The sequence below is a fragment of the Arvicanthis niloticus genome, chromosome 26, assembly GCF_011762505.2.
Source record: "Arvicanthis niloticus isolate mArvNil1 chromosome 26, mArvNil1.pat.X, whole genome shotgun sequence".
NCBI lineage: Eukaryota > Metazoa > Chordata > Mammalia > Rodentia > Muridae > Arvicanthis > Arvicanthis niloticus.
This window is the reverse complement of record NC_133434.1, coordinates 25,863,421-25,884,323: the sequence shown is the minus strand read 5'-3', so window position 1 is coordinate 25,884,323 and position 20,903 is coordinate 25,863,421. Positions and strand designations below refer to the sequence as shown.

At 38.9% G+C, this 20,903-nt stretch overlaps 1 protein-coding gene across 16 annotated transcripts in view; it reads left to right on the top strand.

Moving 5' to 3' along the window:
* Positions 1–6,297: 6,297 nt before the first annotated feature.
* Positions 6,298–20,903, top strand: part of Nrg4 (neuregulin 4) — a 59,614-nt gene continuing 45,008 nt past the window's right edge. For 14 of the 16 annotated variants that reach the window (XM_076925307.1, XM_076925301.1, XM_076925300.1 and 11 more), the window contains exon 1: positions 8,877–9,043. In XM_076925307.1, coding sequence (XP_076781422.1) covers positions 8,877–9,043 — 167 coding nt within the window. Of the gene's footprint in view, positions 6,485–7,341; positions 7,408–8,876; positions 9,044–11,068; positions 11,096–20,903 lie in introns of those variants that run through there. The other 2 variants (XM_076925308.1, XM_076925309.1) reach the window with 2 other exon arrangements.

Sequence of the window (20,903 nt, the reverse complement as noted above, 5' to 3'; positions counted from 1 at the left end):
GCCATGGGGGGTGATGATTGAATGAAGAACTCTATTGATCAAATTATCACTAAATCAAAGGCAAGAATTTAACAAGGTACAGCTGAAAACCCTCAGACAATGATGTCTGAAAATGGGTTAGATAACAGTGTAGAGAAAAGGAAGAGTAAATCTAGAATTCCCCAGATCTAAACTACAGAGTAATATAATACAGAGAAAAATTAGCAAAAAACAAAACTGATGGATTTTTTTTTAAGTTAAAGAACACGAGACTTCATCTAGGAAGGACCCGCATGGCTGTCTAGCATGACTTGCAAAACCTTCCCAAGGATAAGTTTAGGTAACAGTCTCATGACATTTTGGAACCTTCAGTAGAAATAAAAAAACCTCACAGGAGGAGAAGAGAGAGCTGGTAACGTGCAGGGTTTTAATGATTAGACAGGCACCATACTGTGGTCTACATTTCCAGACACTGAAAGATAATGATACAGTGTCCAAACTGGGAATTGTCTTTTCAGTGTACATCAGTATGACCAGCTCAGTTCTATCATGTGTGAAGACAAAATACAGATGTCATCACCATGCAGGAACTCAGATTTGGCACTGCATCCTGTTATAGAAAGTTAGGTGATGTGTTCCAGCCAATGAGACAGCAAACAAATCAGGAGACAGGGAAACCTAGGATGCGGGGACCGACCCAGTGAAGAGAAACTTTGGGATGCCAGCCTGATGGTTCAGTAGCAGTTCTATGGGGGAGTCAGTCAGTGTAGGGCAGGGAGCATTTTGGAAGGGATGGAAGGCAAGGCAAGGAAGATGCCTGGGATAACCACCACAGCCAAGAGGCTGGTATTTCTGGTGGGAAGATTAATTGTCATATTGTTACCATCACATTTAGCCACCTCTTATAAAAGGGAAATAAGATGCAAATAAAATGTAGACTGTTTTTAAACCATCTTACAGAGGGTAAGGAAAGACTCTGTTTAAGGAGAAAAAGATGTGTTATTCCCACATACCATACAAATCTGTCAAGAATATTAATTAAATTGTCTTAATAAAACACATGTTTTTTTATTGTTTCCTGACTTTTAGAGTAAATCAGAGGCAAAATATCAAAGTTCTTTAGGATCATAGTCTAGAATATGAGTGTCAAAAATGTCATCATGGTGTAAGAGTCAGGAAACACCTGATAAAGAAAGGGAAACTTGAAAAAGGAAGACAGTACTATTATTTCATACAATAAGAAGTTAGCTTGTGGGGCTGGAGAGGTGGCTCAGAAGTTAAGAGCACTGCTTTCGCAGAGGTCCCAGGTTCGATTCCAGTACCCACATGGTCAATCGCAACCATCTAGCCATGGTCACAATATCAACTGGATTTCAGGGTAATCTGATGCCCTCTTCTGGCCACTACAGACACCAGGCACACATGTGGTCACACACACACACACACACACCCCTATAGGTATGTCTAAAATAAGTATTTCAAATGTCAGCCTGTGTACTGACCCCAGGTGATAAAGATGTAGAGGTGCAGTTAGCCGTCCATATCTGATGGGCTTCACAACCAGTACATGGAATCACCTGTGAATCCATGATACTCAGGAGAAGTTACATCTGTATTGAACATATAGAGACTTATTTCTTGAAAGTATTCTATTCCCAGTATCTATACAGCATTGACATTGGATTAGGTTAGGCATTATAAATAATCTGAATATATATATATATATGTATATGTATATGTATATATACATATATATGTGATATATATACATGTGTATGTATGTGTGTGTATATATATATGTGTGTGTATATATATGCATATAGGAGATATGTCCCTTCAAGTGCCCATGGATTGTGATCTTTGCAAGAAGTTCTGGAACCAATCCCTGGCAAATACCAAGAGACCATCTATCTCATTTGAAATCACAAATGTAGCCAAGAGGAAAAATAAAGAATGAAACTTATTACATGTTGAAAGGAAGAACGTTAAAGAAGTAGGGCACAGTGTTGAGACTACATCTGTGGTAGGGCCGTAGACCTTGTCTAGAGTAATAAGTATAGAAAGAAGGACTATATGCTGAATTACGGAGACTCACATCGGAAACATGCTGGGAAGAGCTTGCCCCTGGGGAGCCGGGCTATGGCTTCTTTCTTGTTCTGTTTCCTTGACCCCCCTCCAATCACCAGTACTTAGATGAGGCGTCTTACTGGGGACAGTCCCTGACCTTTGTGTCACACTGCGTGTGCATAGTAAATGGCTTCAAGTGCAGAGCACCCTTTTATCATCTGTTCTCTGAGTGCAGACTCTGGATTTTCAAACTTCTCTTTCTGTGTGTCCTCACGTCACTTAAAGCATGAGAGCAGGAGAGATGATGTTAAGACCACTTGCTGCTCTTCCAGAGGACCCAAATTTGGTTCCCAGCTCCCATGGTAGGAAGCCCATGACTGACTGTAACTCTCACTCCAGGGGATCTGACACCTTCTAGACCAGCAGTTCTCAACCTGTGGGTCACAGTTCTCCCCAGGAATCATATGTCAGATATCCTGCATGTCAGATGTTTATGATTCATACTGCAGCAAAATTATAGTTATGAAGTAGCAATGGAATAGTTTTATGGCTGAGGTCACCACAACATGAGAAACCATCCTAAAGAAGGATTCCTACATTAAGAAGGTTGAGAACAGCTATTCTAGACTCTGAAGGTACTCGCCTACACATGACATACCGTTTCAAAGACACACATACACATAAATAAAAATACGTTTCAAATAGAAATCATTTTCTTACTCATGGAATATATTTCTCTATTTTTTGTTTTCAACAGTAGAAGTACGCATGTCTTTCTTTGACATGTTTACATTTACAGAGTTGTACAGCACTTCCACAATCCAGTGTTGGAGCAATTCTGTCTCTCTGTAAAGATCCCTTATATTCTCCAGTAGCTCATGTTTCCAGCCCCAGTTCCAGGCAGCTGGAACTCTACCTGTGTCTCTATAGGTTTGCCTTTTCTACACATTTCATGTAAGCAAGGTCATATGTGTGCTCTCTTATGAGTCACTTCTTCACTTAGCATATTCTGAAGTTCATCCGTGTCTTAGCATCATATATGACCACCTAACTCCTCATTGTGGTCCAAACAGCACTCCATCGTACGGCCACACCACAACGTGTTCATGTGTCAGTTGATGGGCACGCTGGTTGGTTCCAGTGTCTATGGATTGTCAACTGATGGACATTTAGATTGTTCCTAGTTTGAAGACAGCAAGAATGGATGTGTTCTATCTGTGTGAAGGTCTTTGTGCAGACCTGCAATTTCATTTCTCTCATATACATTTGAATGCTAGATTTACACATTGCTTTTTTCCCTGCTGCCCCGGGACTCTAAGGTGGAACACATGCTAGGCACACACTCTGTCACTGGGTTGCACTCCCAGCCCTTATGTATAAATTTTCAGGAACTCGCAAAGTCTTTTCCAAAGTAGATGTGCCATCTTACAAGTGCCATCTTACAGCAATGAATGTGGGACTTGGTTTCTCTGTATCCTTGTCAGAGCTTGGTATTGCCACTGTTGTGATTTAGCTATTCAAGCGGGTTCAAAATGATAACTCATCAAGAGTTTCTATCCACTACTTATACTTTGTTTAACTTCAGCAGTGTTTGAAAACTACCCTAACTTTCTCCTCTTACTGTGCTCCCTTGTTCTGTCACGTGCCTCTTTAGGGATGTCTTTTTTTTTTTTTAACCCTAATTTCTATTGCTTTATTTTATTTCTTCACTCTTCTTGGTTACTAAAATAACTTCCTAACTTTTTTTCTCAAGCCAACTATTTTCTATACTATCAGAAAATATAAACCTTATAGCATGCGGACATGACCTTGTGACTCCTTTCCCAAAAGCTCTTCATGGCCTTCTGTTGCCCTTCAGATGATATCTGTCTCGATTCTGCTTTCGTCGCCCCTGGCCCTCTTTGCTCCACTACCTCACACTCTCACAAACCTGTACACCTTCACGTCTGTGCCATGCATGCATCCTGGGCTGTGACCTGCTGACAATTAGTTGACCACCTTGGATCTTCTTTCTCTGTGCTTTTGAACATCGTGTGAAACGTTCATCCATCTCTGCTTACAAATGCTTCTTTATTCCCTAGGTTATGTGCCAGCAATAACACTTCTTGGAATCTCTCACTTTTCCTTATTAGTTAACCAGTATTGATGTTTTTGATGTGTGTGTGCTTATATAGTGGTATACAGCCTAGGCTATGGCAAGACTCTGGGTTAAATAATAAAATATACATAAGAGTTGGCAAGTACCATAGACTGACCCACACGAAATTATCCTTGTTCTAAGTAAAAGTCTCTTTTACGTGAGTTTCTTGTGTCAGCTTTCTGTCACAGTGGAAAAACCCTGAGAAAGTAAAGGGAAGGAGAAGAGATTTACTTTGGAGCACAGCCACGGTCCACAGCTAGTTGGCTTCTGGAGCATCACATCAGAGAGCTAGCGTACCTCTGCATCTTGTGGTGTCTAGAAAACACAGGATGGGCCAGGACCCCAGGATCCTAGTTAAGGGCCCATCTCAAAACCTGACTTCCTCCACTAGGACACATCTCCTAAAAGCTCTGCCACCTCCCAGAAGTGCCATGACATAGGGACCAAACCATTCAACACTCGTGCTTTAGGTGGGGGCACATTTAAGACCCAATCCACAGAGGTGAATCAGTGAAAGACTTTACTTAGTTACTTGTTCTATGTTTTTTATCCTGTGTCCAACAGTAGGCGGGCATTTGTTTAAAAGGTATTTACCGCTTAGCACACTTGTTCCCAGGTATAAGGCGAAATTGTTCTGAAATACCAGGCTTTCATTCAGTGAAATACTAGCTTGAAAATCTTTTTATTTTCTAATTTAGAATCACATGTATCCAGGTAGCATACATCTGCATACCCACGATCTGGTAAGCTAAGGCAGAAGGACTATACATTTTAGGCAAGCCTGGGCTACACGTAAAGACTCTATTTTATTTATTTTTATTTATTTATTTATTTATTTATTTATTTTTGGTTTTTTGAGACAGGGTTTCTCTGTATAGCCCTGGTTGTCCTGGAACTCACTCTGTAGACCAGGCTGGCCTCAAACTCAGAAATCCGCCTGCCTCTGCCTCCCAAGTGCTGGGATTAAAGGCGTGCACCACCACTGCCCAGCAAGACTTTATTTTAAATAATAAAATAAGGAATCACATAGTTCTCCCTGTTTTTAATTTCTCACATATAAGACAGCACAAATCATCATAACATGTCTCTTAATAAATGCATCTTGAATGGCTTAAGGTCACGTGATCTCCACTTGCAGTTTAGTGTTCATTCCTATATTAATTGGCAGCATAATAGTTTCCTAGTTCAGATAAAATAATAAAGGATATTTTTATTATCTCATTTTCAGTCTCAAATACTATGTGCTAAAATGATTTATGTATATATGTGTATGCACACATATATGTAATGACTATATCTATAAAAATTTCATTTGATATGGGAGATAATATGAGCAATGAAAATAAACTTATAGTCAAATTTATATATATATATATATATATATATATATGAACAAATGTATTTGTTTCTGAATTTTCTACCCATGAAATAATGTTGTCTTAATTGTGAGTTTTAGAAAATAAAACCATCTAAATGCTTAGTATACTTTATATAAAGGAAAACCCCATACTTCCTTTAAACAGATTTATATATTAACATTTTAAAACATGATTTTTGGAACTTGACTTTTCTTAGTGTATATGAGGCTGAGAGATCCTCTCAAAAGGAGAGGAGAGAAGATTCTAAGAGCCAGAGATGGGTGACTCCAAGGAGACAGGACTTAACACACACGCGTTCAAAGAGATCGTGACAGCGCACACAAACAGCTGTGTCACGGTTCTCCTGAGAACTTCTATCATCAGATCCACTAGTTGCATCATTATAGGTGGCACCGTAGGTGTGAGCTCCGTTTCAACTATTGCTCCATTTTATAAGTTCAAGTCATTACTTGTACATTTTATATAGTCTATAAGGGAAATTATTTTTTAAACTCTGTGGTGCATCCAACCATTAGTTTCACACCAAAATGCTGTCTCTCCACAAACTTGCATAACACTTATCAGTTATCAAGACATGCAGAGATTAGTAAGGGCTCTAAAGAATGTGGCTTATTTCATAACTTTGAAACTTGGACTGCACTTTAGGGGTGCCACCTACCGCAGCTCCGTTTCTTAGTGAAATCCTGCCCGTTTGCAGTTTGGAAACGTGTGGGCGTGGTTCCCGTGGCTGCTCCTGACCTCTGCTCACACCTTGGTCTGCCTTGACCTCGCCCACACTGAAGTGACATAAATCAGATTTTTGACACGTTCTAAAGTGCGAGTCACTGCTGCTGAAGTACTCAGCGTTCAAAAACTTGTGAAACGCTGCATGTCTAGAGAAATTTACTTTTTTTTTATGAGAATATAAATTTTTGTTGAGGTAAGCCCTGTTTATTTGGGGGAAAAGGAGAAAACAATGGGCCAATGATTATATGTTTACTGTACTTATGTGTTCTCTTTCTCCCTCTCTCTCTCCCTTTCTTTCTCCCTCTCTCTCTCCCCCTCTCTGCCTATCTGTAAAAGAGATTGCCTCTAGAAGACTTTAATATTGCATGTTCTTACATGAAGTAACAGATTAAACTTTCATTAGAGTCTTTGTACTGAGACAAGAGCTTGCACTCACTGTGTAAGGATAAATACTTCATCTGCAGCTCTATTTCAATGCGCTTGTTTCTTTACGGTAGCAAACTCCACTCATAAGAATGTCTTATTTAACCTTGCCTTGCCAAATCTCAGAGACTGTCAATTGACTGACAGGCAGAGTACATATAGCTTCTGCCTATCGAACGTGGACGTGCTGTTATACATGTTTTAAGGCTGTAACCGGCATGCTTAAATGCTTCTTGAGATTTTTCTATAGAATGGCCATTATCAACAAGTTGAAAAGTTGGGAGGTCATGGCTTTGTTGTGGAAGTTGGGTTTCTGAGGGCTTCCTGGTTTAAAAGCACAGATATCTCTGGAGGTTGGTTCAGTTTGAGCACGCATCTGGACATCTCCATGCGCGTTTGCAAGCGAGACGCTATGACACCATCCTCACCCAATGCTACACTTTTAACATCGATCTCTGTTTTATCTGTTCATGTTTCAGCACTGTCTGTGTGTCTAAGATGCTAGAATTCTGTCACGCATGTTTTGTTTTCAACATTTTAGAGTTTTGCTGATGGAACATTTGGCATGTTAAAATGCCCTCAAAACAGGATAACCTCCCCTAAAATATAAATTTTAAATTATTTTAGGTGCTGTTTTTCAACCCTAATCCTTCCACCAAGAATGAAACTATTTAGACATTAAGATGCCAACAGGTAATTTCTTGTAAGTTCATACTTTTTGTCTATGTGTGAATTTATTTAGTAAGGAAATAACAAATGTATATTAATATAAAGCTATATTGTCCCCATGCAAAGCCTGCCAAAAACAGTAAATAGTTTAGCTTTAATAGACTTATGTAACATAAAGCTGTTTTGCTTTTTACTTACGTTTTATTGGTTTGTTTTCCATTTTACAAAGTGACAGATTCTACCTTTCTATCTCAAATACTAAGTGAATGAAATCAGAATAAAATTAGCTTAAGAGGTAGTAATTCCAGTTAGGTGAGTAATGTTAGGAGCTGGATTATTACGAGACACAGCTTTTTATAAAAATAGAAAAGGGAATCTGAAAAAAACAATAACTTTGGGCCAGTTTTTTGTTTCTGTAACACTAAATTCTTCATAGTGTTTTTTTGTCTTCTTTGGTATTGCATACCTTTTTTATGCTTTCATAGTTGCAATCTGAAACTGACACAGATTTTTCTTGTTTTTAATTTAAACTTTTCAAATTCAGACTAGAGATTTCCAGCTCCTTGCAATTATATGTTAACAGGTATCAATAGTTTAGAAGTCAATATACTAGCAAGTTTTTTTTTTTAACAGCATATTGTTTTTTAATGCCAAGTTGGATATCAAATAAAAGCAATGCATTTTCTTCTTCACATTAGATGATTCTAGATTGCATTTATAGGCAGAAACAATGAAACTAGCAATATGCAATTTTAAAGCAATAGGATGTTTTCTTTAAGGAGAAATTCTCAATTTTCCCATGTAAATAGCAGTCAATGAAGACTGGTAAAGGAAAGGTCAAAGGTTAAAAAGAAAGTAAAGGGAGAAAAAGTACAGAAGAGGAAGGCAAGAGAGAAAACTCGACTTCTTTACTTGGTAGTCTGATGTTTGTTTGGGCTGCATCTAAGCAATAGGCTAAATTTTCAAGGATTTTTTAGGGGAGCAGCTGTCATGGGAATCCCCTTCAAATTAACACTCATGTGATTGTTTCCTTTGGTTTTTTTGACATTGATATGTAAAAGTTTTTAGAAATCAAAATCTATTTCAATTATCTAAATCTTTCCCCACTACAATTTATATATATCGATATATAACAATATATATACATACATACATATATGTGCATATGTATATATTTGAGACATAAATAGTAAAATAAAGATCTAAATACAACTTTGTCCAGAAAGTATTTAAGTGCTACAGAATTCCCAGGCTGCGTGAGGGACAGGCATGTTTTGTAGTAAGACTGTACTTTAACTGTGAAGATTTCTTATTTCCGTTGTATAGCTTCTACATGTATTATTGTCAACAGCCATATCCTTGGGATAGAATGACTTTTCTTTTAAGGGATAGATGCTCTTGTCCATGAAATAAGGAATAAAATTATTTTACTTTGAGAAAAGAAAATTCATTCTTGTAAAAAAAAAAAAAAAAAAATGCTGGTTTGTTCTTAGATGAGACATTTCAACTCCAGGCGGCCTCAGGAAAGCGTTAACCGTGTCTGTTTCATATGCATGTGTGTTGTAGATCACGAGCAGCCCTGTGGTCCCAGGCACAGGTCATTTTGCCTGAATGGGGGGATTTGTTATGTGATTCCTACTATCCCCAGCCCATTCTGTAGGTGAGTCTTGTGGACTGGGGGAGAGGGTGATTTTAGTTTCATCTTTTAATTTTGAAAGAACGTAAAAAGTATAAGATGAAGGGGAGCTGGGATGTTCTGTTCTCTCTGTGTAGGACAGTAAGCTCTGGAAGAAAACAAAGCAACAGATAAATCTCAATATGGTGGTCATTTTCAAACGTGGTTTGGTAGTTACCATCCTAGGCAGATTATAAAGAAGAACACGCTCAAGAGACCCCTCTGAATTTTAGAATTTTAACAGTTTAGGGGAAATGACCAACATTGGTCAACATTGTTAGAAAAACATCATGAGAAATCACAGGAGAAAAAGCTCAAACAAGACAGTTTTATTTAGAATACTTAAATACAAGGTAACAAACTAGCCTTTAACCTTCTCTTCCAATAGCCAGTAACCACTGTTTTAAGAGATTTAAAAGACAACATAGTTCACCCTCCAAATTCTAATTGTTCAGTTCCAAGTTTAAAATTTTCCATTGTGGCTTTTTCTTTAACCTATGGATATTATTTCTTGGTTATAATCCCTTAATGTGTAAATTAATTGTATTGTGGTCAGAATATTTGAACCATTGAACTGTCTCTGCACCAAATAAGCTGAAAGACAGCTCTAAGCATACGAGGATTTGGAGATTCACTAAAATGGGAAGGAAGCTTGGTTGCCTACAGCTTTTTTACTTGGATAAATGTGTTTTTAGTACATTCCTGAAAAGTTATGTACTCTGGAAAATTCACCCGCAATGAGAGAGAACAGGCAGTTTGCTGGTAAAATACTAAATTTAAGAATGTGTCTAGTTCCTTCCTGGTTCCAGTTTTGAACAGCAGTGTGGATAGCCAACAGCACAGTCTGAGCTTGTAATGGGTAGAGGATGAGGCTCAGAGAGCTGGCCACCCTAGTGTGTAGCCGTAAGTCAGTGAGGTTGGCCCTTTCTGGCAATGAATGAACCATGTAACCAGGAGCTGTTCAACACCCAGGAGAAAGAGGGATCAGGGCTGGATGAGATGGGTGAGCAGAGGAGATTGAGAATTAAGGAATAGAGTATCTGAGGGTTCAGATGGGTTCAATAACATAATAAATCATGTGTTATTTTATTAAAAAATAATATCCTTTCAATGACCTTCAACATTCTAATATAGTTGTTATTGTTATAGACTGTAGTAGAAATATCTGAGGGTGACAAATTCCTTTTCCATGCCTTCCATACTGTCCCCTGTATTCCCAGTCTTCTTGTCATGGAGAAATCCAGACTCAGTTCCAACCGGTTTTGCTGGTTCAGCCAGTTGTCGGTTTGGATTTCTTCTTTGCCCTATCTCTTCATCTCTCCAGTCCTTTCTGTTTTTACTGTCAGACCTTCCTGGCCCCGGGTTTGTCTAACAGAAATAGTTCCCAAACTAGCTCCTGGAGCCCCATTTGTATCACTGTACCTGCGAAATCAAGAAAACTTCAACAGTGGACCCTACGCCTGCACACTGACTCTCTATGTCCTTACTGTTTTGCACAGCTTTTGGGCCTTTTGACAGCTTGGTACCAAGCCTACCTTTGTGGCCTTTGCCTCACTTTTGCTCTGCCAGTGCTTGATCTAGAAGCAACTGTTTGCATTAGATACACTTTGCATTACGCCAGTTTCCTTGAATTTACAACTGTTCTGCCTTTTTTTTGTATGTAGCCAGATTCAAAAACGCATTAATATTTCAAGGCTACCTTCTCCCTAGTCCTCGACCCCACCATAAATCAGAGCTGACTTCTCCCTGTGGACTTCTACAGAAATGAGGGAAAGTTATTACTTTATATGTTTGGTCATTTGTATACTCAGTACTATTTTATTAAAATATAAATAGCCCCTAGTCTGTCTCACCACCTGTAGACTGAATGATCCATTGTCCATGGTGAGGTTTTAGAAATAATTTTAAGTCTGAATGAGTGATCAGTATTCTTTAGGGAAACAGGTAAGTGAATTATTAAAAAAAAAAAAATGAAATTCCACAATGGTGATGTCTAAATATGTCTTGCAGCTCTGATACAATCTCTCCGTGCACACAGTAAGTGGCATTTTCTCCTCTTGTCTGTACTTTTTTTCTTTGTTGAACGTTCTTAGAACCTACTCTGGCTTTCTTTATGTAATTTAACTAGCTAGACTTTTAAATAAATGTTCTTGAGCTAACATTTTAATGGAGCAACTGATGTTACTTCTTCAGTACTACTTGGGCATGGTATCTCAGTACTCGGAGCTGGAGGCAGTAAGATCGCTGAGGGTTCCAGGCCAGCCTGGGAGACTCTGTCATTGGTGTTTGTTAAAACTGGCCTTGAAGCCTGGTTCATGGACAGAATTTGAAGTGGTCAGCCTGTGCTAGAGGAGAGAGTGAATTCTTAGAGATGGGCTCAGGGTTGTACATGTCCAATAGGCCAAGCTTCTCATTTTCCTGAAATATTTCCTGTGTTTTTATCTGTTTGGTTTCTCAATAACTAAAGAGCCAGGCCAAAAGTTCCTCCTGTAATTTTGAATCTTCGATGTGATTTCTGCTAATTTTTACTTAAAATATTTTGAAGTAATATTATTAAGCTCGTATAAATGTATAATGGATTATTTTCTGGTAAATGTCCCTTTCATCTTTGTATGATACTGACCTTTGTCCCTGATAATGATTTCTGTTTTCGCACATATCGTTCATTGACATTAGGGTGGCTAAGCTAGCCGTCCTTTGTTGAGTATTTGAATAGAAGATTTTTCCTTCAACTTTTTATTAAATGTAAGCTTAATAAAAAGCTTATTAAGAGTAAGGTTTTTTTAAATCCAGTCTGAAGTGTTTTTCTTTTAATAAGAGTTAATCAAATTTTGTTTTTCTGGTTATATTACTAAATTTTTAAATCAGTTTGTAACCATCTTCCCTTGTGATCTCGACTGTGCTTTAAAGATTCCTTCTGATCTTTTCAGTGTGTTTTGTTTCATTTCGTCTTGTAGCAAGATCTCACACTGGCCCAGGTTGGCCTGGAACTCCTCTTACATAACCCAGGCTGGCCTGGAACTAACTCCTCTTACGTAACCCAGGCTGGCTGGGCTCCAGGCATGTGCTGCTGCCATGCCCAGCTTCCTACTTCCCTTTAGTTCTAGGACCTTGAACTATGTACATCTAATTAGGATATATGAGGCCTGTGCTAAGCCTGACTCCATACTGCTTCCTCCTCGATCTGTGAGGTACAGGGGCTTCCTACTCCCCGTGAAGCCTTCTGGGTCCTTTCTAAGCACCTGTCACCCCAGGGTCACACTAGCACGAGAACTGACACTCGAAATTTTTTATTTTTATTAAGCCACAATTAAGTATTTTTTTTCTTTGTCATTCTAAGAATTCATTGCCAGACCCCATCACAAAGCTTCCATCTTGTTTCCTTCTGAAATGTTTCTGTGTTTAAGCCTTTGATCTATTTTATGTTAATCTTTGTGTTTGGTATAAGATAACGTTTGTTGATTGGCTTTTTTTTTTTTTTTTTTTAATGAACCTGTGCAGTTTTTTTAGCATCATGTGGTGAAAACTTTTCTTTACTGAATGGTCTTGGTGTGTCCACCATGTGTGTGAGGGGTTGTCTGGACTCTGTAACTGTGCCCCATTTGGTCGATAGTCCATAGTCTGCACTTACAGTTTTTTTTGTTTTTTTTTTTTTTAATGTGTATAAATGTCTTTCTTGTATGTATGTATCTTAGTTAGGGTTTCCATTGCTGTGAGGAGACACCATGACCAAAGTAACTCTTATAAAGGAAAACATTTCATTGGAGCTCGCTTACAGGTTCAGAGTTTCAGTCCATTATCATCAAGGTGGGAGCATGGCAGCATCCAGGCAGGCATGGGACTGGAGGAGCTGAGAGGTCTACATCTTCATCCACTGGGAAGACACTGACTCCCACGTGGCTGGCAGGAGGTTTTCATTGCCCACCCCCACAGTAACACACTTCCTCCAATAAGGTCAGACCTCCAAATAGTGCCACTCCCTGGAGCAAGCATATTTAAACCACCATTGTATGTGTGTATACATGTGTGCCATGTGTGTTTCTGGTGCCCTGGAAGATCAGAAGAAGCATCATAGCCCCTAGAACTGTAGTTATAGATGGTCTCAAGCCACCATGTGGGTGCTGAGAATCAAACCCAGATCCTCTGCAAAAGCAACCAGTGCTCCCAACCCCTAAGCCATCTCCCCTGAACTTACATTTTTATCACAGTTGTTCAACATGTATTTATATGGGAGGGAGTGTGCATGAACTAGGTAGGACTTGGCCTCTCTACCATGGGGGATCCAGGAATCAAACTCATCCTACCCTGCTCAGTGGAAACCACCCTTACCTACTGAGCAAACCTGCCAGCCCTTAGCACAGTATTTTAATAGTGTGGTTTTATAGTTAGTTTTTAACTCAGAAAAGGAAGATTTTTCAATTTTCTTTTTCCAGAATGTTTTAGCTGATCAGTGTACTTTAAAAGTCCCTAAGAATCTTCACTTGATTTTAGCCAAAGGCTGAGAAGTGAATCTTAAGAATCGATGGTCTTTTTATTGTTGTTCTATATAGATACCCAGTTTGGATCAGACTACTCATACAGCCTTCTTATTTGCTTATTTATTTTAGACAGGTTTCCTAAGTAAACCAGGCTAGTCTTGAACTCACAGAGATCCACTTACCTCTGCCTCCCAAGTGCTGGGATTAAAGGCGTGTGCCACTACACCTGTTCATTTCTTTATTCTGTGTCAGATATTATATATGAAAACCGTAAAGGCCTTTGGTGCAGAGAGGATCTACACACACTTCTGGCAGGGGCTTAGAAACAACAGTAAGAATAGGTTGACTTCTCAGTGACTGGGATCCCTTGCAGCTAGGCTTCAGCTCAATGTGGACAACTTCATCTGGTTTATCATGTGTCAGAGATAAACATTAAACTCATTTTCAACTTCAAAAAAAAAGAACAAAGGCCCATAAGATTAATGAGATTGAATCGTTAGATCATATATGAGGAAATTTGATATCTTAATAAAGTTGAAGACTTCGGACTCCTGTACATGTTATATATCCTAGTTAAGTTTTCTTCAGTAATACCTGTCTTACTATAATATTGTCGCAAATACTCTTTTTACTTTTAAAATAGGCGTTTTAATAGTTTGGGTTGGTATTTTAAACAGCATTTAAAATTTCATTTTTAAAATATTTATTTATTTATTTTGTTTTTTAAAAATAGGATTTCTCTGTGTAGTTCTGGCTGTTCTAGAGCTTGTTCTATAGACCAGGATGGCCTTGAATTCAGATCTGCCTGTCTCTTCTTCCCAAGTGCTGGGATTAAGGCATGGGTTACCACCACTCAGCCTGTTTTGTTAATTTTTTTAAATTAATTAATTAATTAATTAATTTAACTGGATGGTTGATTTGAAACCCTCCTTTTTTCCTCAGTTGATTTCCATGCTGTCTTTTCCTACAGTGTGTGTATTTGCATTCCATAATTAGACAACTGGGCTATAATACTCACTCAGTCCCAGCTCCAGCTTTTGACTCAGATTAATCTAAAGTGTAATCTTTATTTCCAAACGACTTAGGGAGGTGGTCTAGGTATATATATTAATGACTTTTAAAAAATTATTGTACCAAATATATATGACATAAATTTATTATTTTAACCATGTTTAAATGTATACTTCAGTGTACTAAGTCTACTCAATATTGTGTGATTACCACCACATATCTCTGTGCTTACCCTGTGGACCAGGGGCTTGGTGTCAATACCTTATATCCACTCATCCTGTAAAATGCATTTCCGGGAGTGAGATTGCTGGGTTGAAGATAAATACATTTATAATTTTAATGTGTTACAAACTCACTCTCTAGAGAACTTTTGATATGATAGTTGAACTCCCACTAATAAGGTCTTTGAGTGCCTCTTTCTCCATCTATACCCTGGAAAAGGACTGGACAAACTTCTAGGGTTCTGCCAATCTGATAAATAAAAACATCTCAGAATCGTTTTAGGTTATATTCTCCTAATTCTAAGTTGAGTTGACTATGCCATTATTTAAGTATAGTTGAAATATTTCATAATGTATTTGTTTATTTTCATGATTAGAATTCTTATTCCTTTCCTTATAAGACTTCCATTTTAAATTTGGATTTTCCCCCTATGACATCAGTCATTGAAAATTACTTATAGTTTATTCTTTTTAACTTAACCTGTTTACTTTTTCCACATGATAGCTTTGTTTTCTTGAAGTCAAATTCTGTTAGTTCTTAAAGCTCTTTGAGGTTCAGTCATACTAAGGAATGTCCTCCTTGGTCTAAGTTTATAAGGAATTCACCCATGTTTGCTTCAGGTACCTCTCTAAATATTTGGGTTTTGTATATTATGTGGTTAAGGATCTACGTTTATCTCCTTTAAAATGTTTACTTAGTGGGTTTGTGCTGCTAACAATAGAAATTCATTCCTCTCAGTTCTAGAGGTTGGTTGAGATCATGGAACTGGCATTTGCTGCCCTCACAAAGCGAGGGCCTAGGTTAGCTTGCTCAGCCTGTTAATAGCCCATGTCAGGGAGTAAGTCAGGACAAGCATTTTGGAGAGAACAGATTGAAGGCAGGCCAGCAAGTCTGTCCTCCTAGCGTTTCTGCTCTGGCTGTCCCACTTCCTGTTAACGCATCAGTCCCACGAGGACAGGAGCCTACATTTCTGTGCTAGTAGGTGGTAGTCTCTCTTAGCTGCTGGATTTTTATGGTAATTTAATATACAAGAAGTCTAGTGGTTGTCCCCTGCCATGCTTTTTGATATTTCCATCTGAACTTTGGACTTAATTTATCTGTTCAGAAGAAAAAGAACATGGTTTGGGAGGGGTGAGGTTGTTTTAATTGCATTAAATCCACTTAAGGGACATTTATTTGTTTCTAATGCGGATGCTTCATATCCAGGATTGAGAAGTGTTTGCATTTGTCCAGAGCCTCTCTCAAGTGCTTCAGGAGTGCCCTCAACACAGAATAAATGTTTTGACTATCCCTGAAGGGAGCTTATTCCATACACTTTGTGTTTTATTATTAAAATCAGTTTTTCCTATGAATTTAAAAAGTAAGTTAAAGTAAATTATTTCTCTGCTTAGGATTCTTGTGGGTCTTTCTCAGATAAAAGCCAACAGCCAACAAAGCACATCCTTCTCCAGCGCTCTGGCCTTGTGCCTTGCTCTTGTCTTCCTTCTCATCTCCTGAGACACAGTAGCAGCCCAGCTGCTCTCTACTCAAGACTCCGCAGCCCCTCCCCATGTCTCCCTTCTGTGCCAGGTGCTTTCCCTGTGATTTTTTTTCAAGGGCAGTTTCCTTACTGCCTTTATATTTTTATCATCCTCCCAGGGAAAGCTGAGGTCCGCTTTCCTTCTCCCACTCTGATTCTCCAAACCTCCCACCATCTACTGATAAACTACATAATGTTTATTTAGTCTTTAGTTTCTAATTCCCTAAAGTAGAATATAAGTTCCACGGCAGAATATGTTTTTATCTGTTTTGTTTTTCAAATCTATATAGAACAGCTATAGAGCAGTTATTGGGTGATTATCTTTGGAATGAGTTAATGCCCTATGACTTTGTTGAAGTCTTTTATAGTTTGTAAAGCTTCTGATAGTTGTTGGATTTTCACCAGACAGGGTCAAAATCAGTAGTGTCTTCTAAAACCCACCCAAGGCTTTCTATCCTTTATAAAGACTCTCAAGGGAGAATTTACCATTTCTGTTCTATACACTGTAGCAGAGGCTCTTAGTGTCCAATACAGACTCATCTGTTCTGCATTTCTTAGTCTTGCTTGCAGGTAAGTTGGGTCCATGTAGCAGATCCTCACAGTGGATATCAACAAAAGGGATACCAGCACTGGCAAGTCTGACTTTTAAAACCAGCTTCTAAAACACTCTAACCCCAGGACCCAAGAGCCATATTTTCCAGGAGGTAGAGAAGATAGCCAGGTGGGATTGGGCATTAGACTGTATAATGAACAGGAAAAACTTTGGTTGCATTAAATTACCAGTGTTTGACAGTGTGCCTTCAAGGCAACAGAAAGCAACTTAAGGAAATGCACTGGTTTGCTACTGCTGTGATAAACACCATGATCAAAAGAAACTTGGGGAGGAAAGGGTTTATTTGACTCACATTGGTACATCATGGTTCATCATCCATGAACGCCAGGTCAGGAGCTCAAGGCAGAAGCTTAAACAGAGACCCTGGGAGAACACTGCTTTTGTGACTCATTTCCTGTGGCCTGCTCAGCAACCTTTCTTATATAATCCAGACCTACCTGCTTAGGGATGCGGCTGCCTGTGAACCGGACCCTCATACATCAGTTAACAATTGAGAAGGTGCCTCCCCTTGACAGTCACCCAGACTGTCAAGGGCAGTTTCCTTACTGCCTTTATATTTTTATCATCCTCCCAGGGAAAGCTGAGGTCCGCTTTCCTTCTCCCACTCTGATTCTCCAAACCTCCCACCATCTACTGATAAACTACATAATGTTTATTTAGTCTTTAGTTTCTAATTCCCTAAAGTAGAATATAAGTTCCACGGCAGAATATGTTTTTATCTGTTTTGTTTTTCAAATCTATATAGAACAGCTATAGAGCAGTTATTGGGTGATTATCTTTGGAATGAGTTAATGCCCTATGACTTTGTTGAAGTCTTTTATAGTTTGTAAAGCTTCTGATAGTTGTTGGATTTTCACCAGACAGGGTCAAAATCAGTAGTGTCTTCTAAAACCCACCCAAGGCTTTCTATCCTTTATAAAGACTCTCAAGGGAGAATTTACCATTTCTGTTCTATACACTGTAGCAGAGGCTCTTAGTGTCCAATACAGACTCATCTGTTCTGCATTTCTTAGTCTTGCTTGCAGGTAAGTTGGGTCCATGTAGCAGATCCTCACAGTGGATATCAACAAAAGGGATACCAGCACTGGCAAGTCTGACTTTTAAAACCAGCTTCTAAAACACTCTAACCCCAGGACCCAAGAGCCATATTTTCCAGGAGGTAGAGAAGATAGCCAGGTGGGATTGGGCATTAGACTGTATAATGAACAGGAAAAACTTTGGTTGCATTAAATTACCAGTGTTTGACAGTGTGCCTTCAAGGCAACAGAAAGCAACTTAAGGAAATGCACTGGTTTGCTACTGCTGTGATAAACACCATGATCAAAAGAAACTTGGGGAGGAAAGGGTTTATTTGACTCACATTGGTACATCATGGTTCATCATCCATGAACGCCAGGTCAGGAGCTCAAGGCAGAAGCTTAAACAGAGACCCTGGGAGAACACTGCTTTTGTGACTCATTTCCTGTGGCCTGCTCAGCAACCTTTCTTATATAATCCAGACCTACCTGCTTAGGGATGCGGCTGCCTGTGAACCGGACCCTCATACATCAGTTAACAATTGAGAAGGTGCCTCCCCTTGACAGTCACCCAGACTAATTTTTATAGAGACATCTCCTCAGCTGAACTTCCCTCTTCCTGAGTGACATAGGCTTGTTGCAGGTTGACAGGTGAAGTTACCTATGACGGGGGAGGGGTTAATTTAGGCTTCTGGTTTGTCAGGAGCATGAGGCCCCTGATCATATTACATCCTCCCTCAGGTCAAAGTTCAGCTTCTTTCTGTGACGCCAGCCCACATTCAAGGTAGGGCTTTCCGATTCTGTCAGACCTTTCTGGAAACACCCTGGAGGTGTGTTTCCATGGTGATTATAAATCTGGTCAGGCCAATAATAAGAATGACCAGCACAAATATCTTGCAATGTAGTATGTTTCCAAATTTCTCATGAAGTCGAACTGGTACCAAAAATTTTAAACTGTGCTGCTTTCTGCTGGGGACACTAGTAGATAATTTGCCCCATCAAATGTAGTTGTGATTTTGTACAAGGGTGTTGTTGAACTGCTAGCACTCTTATTTAGCCCAAAGTTTCCTTCTCCCATTAACAAATCAGCTCTTCAGAGCATCTTGGGAGCTGGGGTCCTTCAGAGTCCTGACAGATAGTGCCCTCTATTTTACACCTACCTCATCCATATTACAAATGATCTCAACCAATATGTGTGAAGTGAAACTCCAAATATAGAGCAGTCCTGGGGGTCAGATGGCAGTGCGCAGTACTGGTATTTATGGGTCCTCGTTATGCAACTTCTGGAATGCATTTCATGGGAAGATTTTTGAGGTTTGAAGTACACCCCATTTACTTTCATATTCTGACATAACCATTTCATCAGATCCCACAAGTAAATATCATAATAAACATAAGATCCAGCACTGGCGATATATAGATAAGTGATCTACATAAATAATTAGCCACTTCAACAGTAAGTTGTTAGGGAGTAATTTGCCACATTTTTTTTCTGTTTTGTGAATGAATTTCTTTTTTGCTACGTCTAAGAAGATTTGAATGAGAGACTATGAGCCAGTTCTCTAAACTAACCAATTAACTTACTTTATTTCCCCAGCTTTTCAGTATATTCTTTTTCCAGCATTGTATCTATCTTTATCCTTCTTTGTCCTATACAGTTAAGCATACATGATACATTGAAAAACAAATTAGCTGGGCATGGTGGCACACACCTTTAATTCTAGCACTTGGGAAGCAAAGGCAGGTGGATCTCTGTGAGTTAAAGGCCAGCCTGGTCTATACATAGTTCCAGGACAGCCAAGGCTACATAGTGAGACCCTATCTCAAAAACACAAAAACAAACAAAAAAACCTCCAAAACTTGTTTGTTTAACAATGTGAAAAATAAGCCCCAAACTCTCGAAGTTAAAACAAAATCTTCACTACTCCATGAACTAGTATTAATGTGTCTGGGGAGCTAACGGTATTTCAGACTACTGTGACACCATGCCCAGGACTAGGAGGTGTGACAGCTTGTATTTCTACACTGCAAGTGGATCTCATCTCTCCTCATCAGACATACACTGACTAAGCTTACAGAAACTAGTGTCTAAAATAAGCTTGCTAACTTACTGCTTTATAATGGGTATAATTAACGTGGACTTGAGTTCATGAGAGCCAGGCATTTTCTTTCCCTATGGACTGACGCAGATAGGAAGCCAAAGTTGTAATCAGAACATTTAGTTTAAATATTATTGACTGGGGAAAAAAAGAATGTGATCTAATTTGAATGTATAACTTCCCTGATGCATTTATTTCCATGAGAGGACAACATCTCCCATCAGGTTGTGAGGCATCATGTCGCCTGGCCGGAACTGCCTGTTTGATTGTACTTAAATACACACTACGGATCCTTGCCTCTGTGCCATTTCCAAGCTAGGTTTCTTTGCCAACCAACAATTTCTCTAGGTAGTCAGTTTTTTCTTTATACAGGTTAATGTATATTAAGCTTTGTTCAGCTCTGTTTCATTAACTTTGTAATTAATTTTGAATCTAATAACATTATTTCCTTCAGTTCTAAATATTGTATACCACATCAGTTTCCTGCTTGTACCTAACAGTCAATCTGAATATAGTCCAAGTCTAAGAAATGAATATTCTGGCCTGAATTATTTCCCTATGTACATTTTTCTTCTAAGTCTTGCCTTTCAGGAATACTATTCATGTGGCCACTCTACTTCAGCCTGAGAGAAGAGCCTCAATTCTTAAATCCCTCGAGGTTCTTTCATGCTTGGACATCATCAGAACCCATTCTGGTTTATACCTGTTTCTTAGGACAGGCTGGAGTTGGTCCCACTCCTTTCCAATAAAATGTTGAACTCTGAGAATGTGACAATGCCATGGGAAAAGCCCTCAAAGGTAACTGGGGTGGGTAGAAACAAAAGGAAGAGGGTGTGGAAAAGGGACTGTCACCATGTGAGTTTTCCCCTTTCAATGGCCATTGGCCT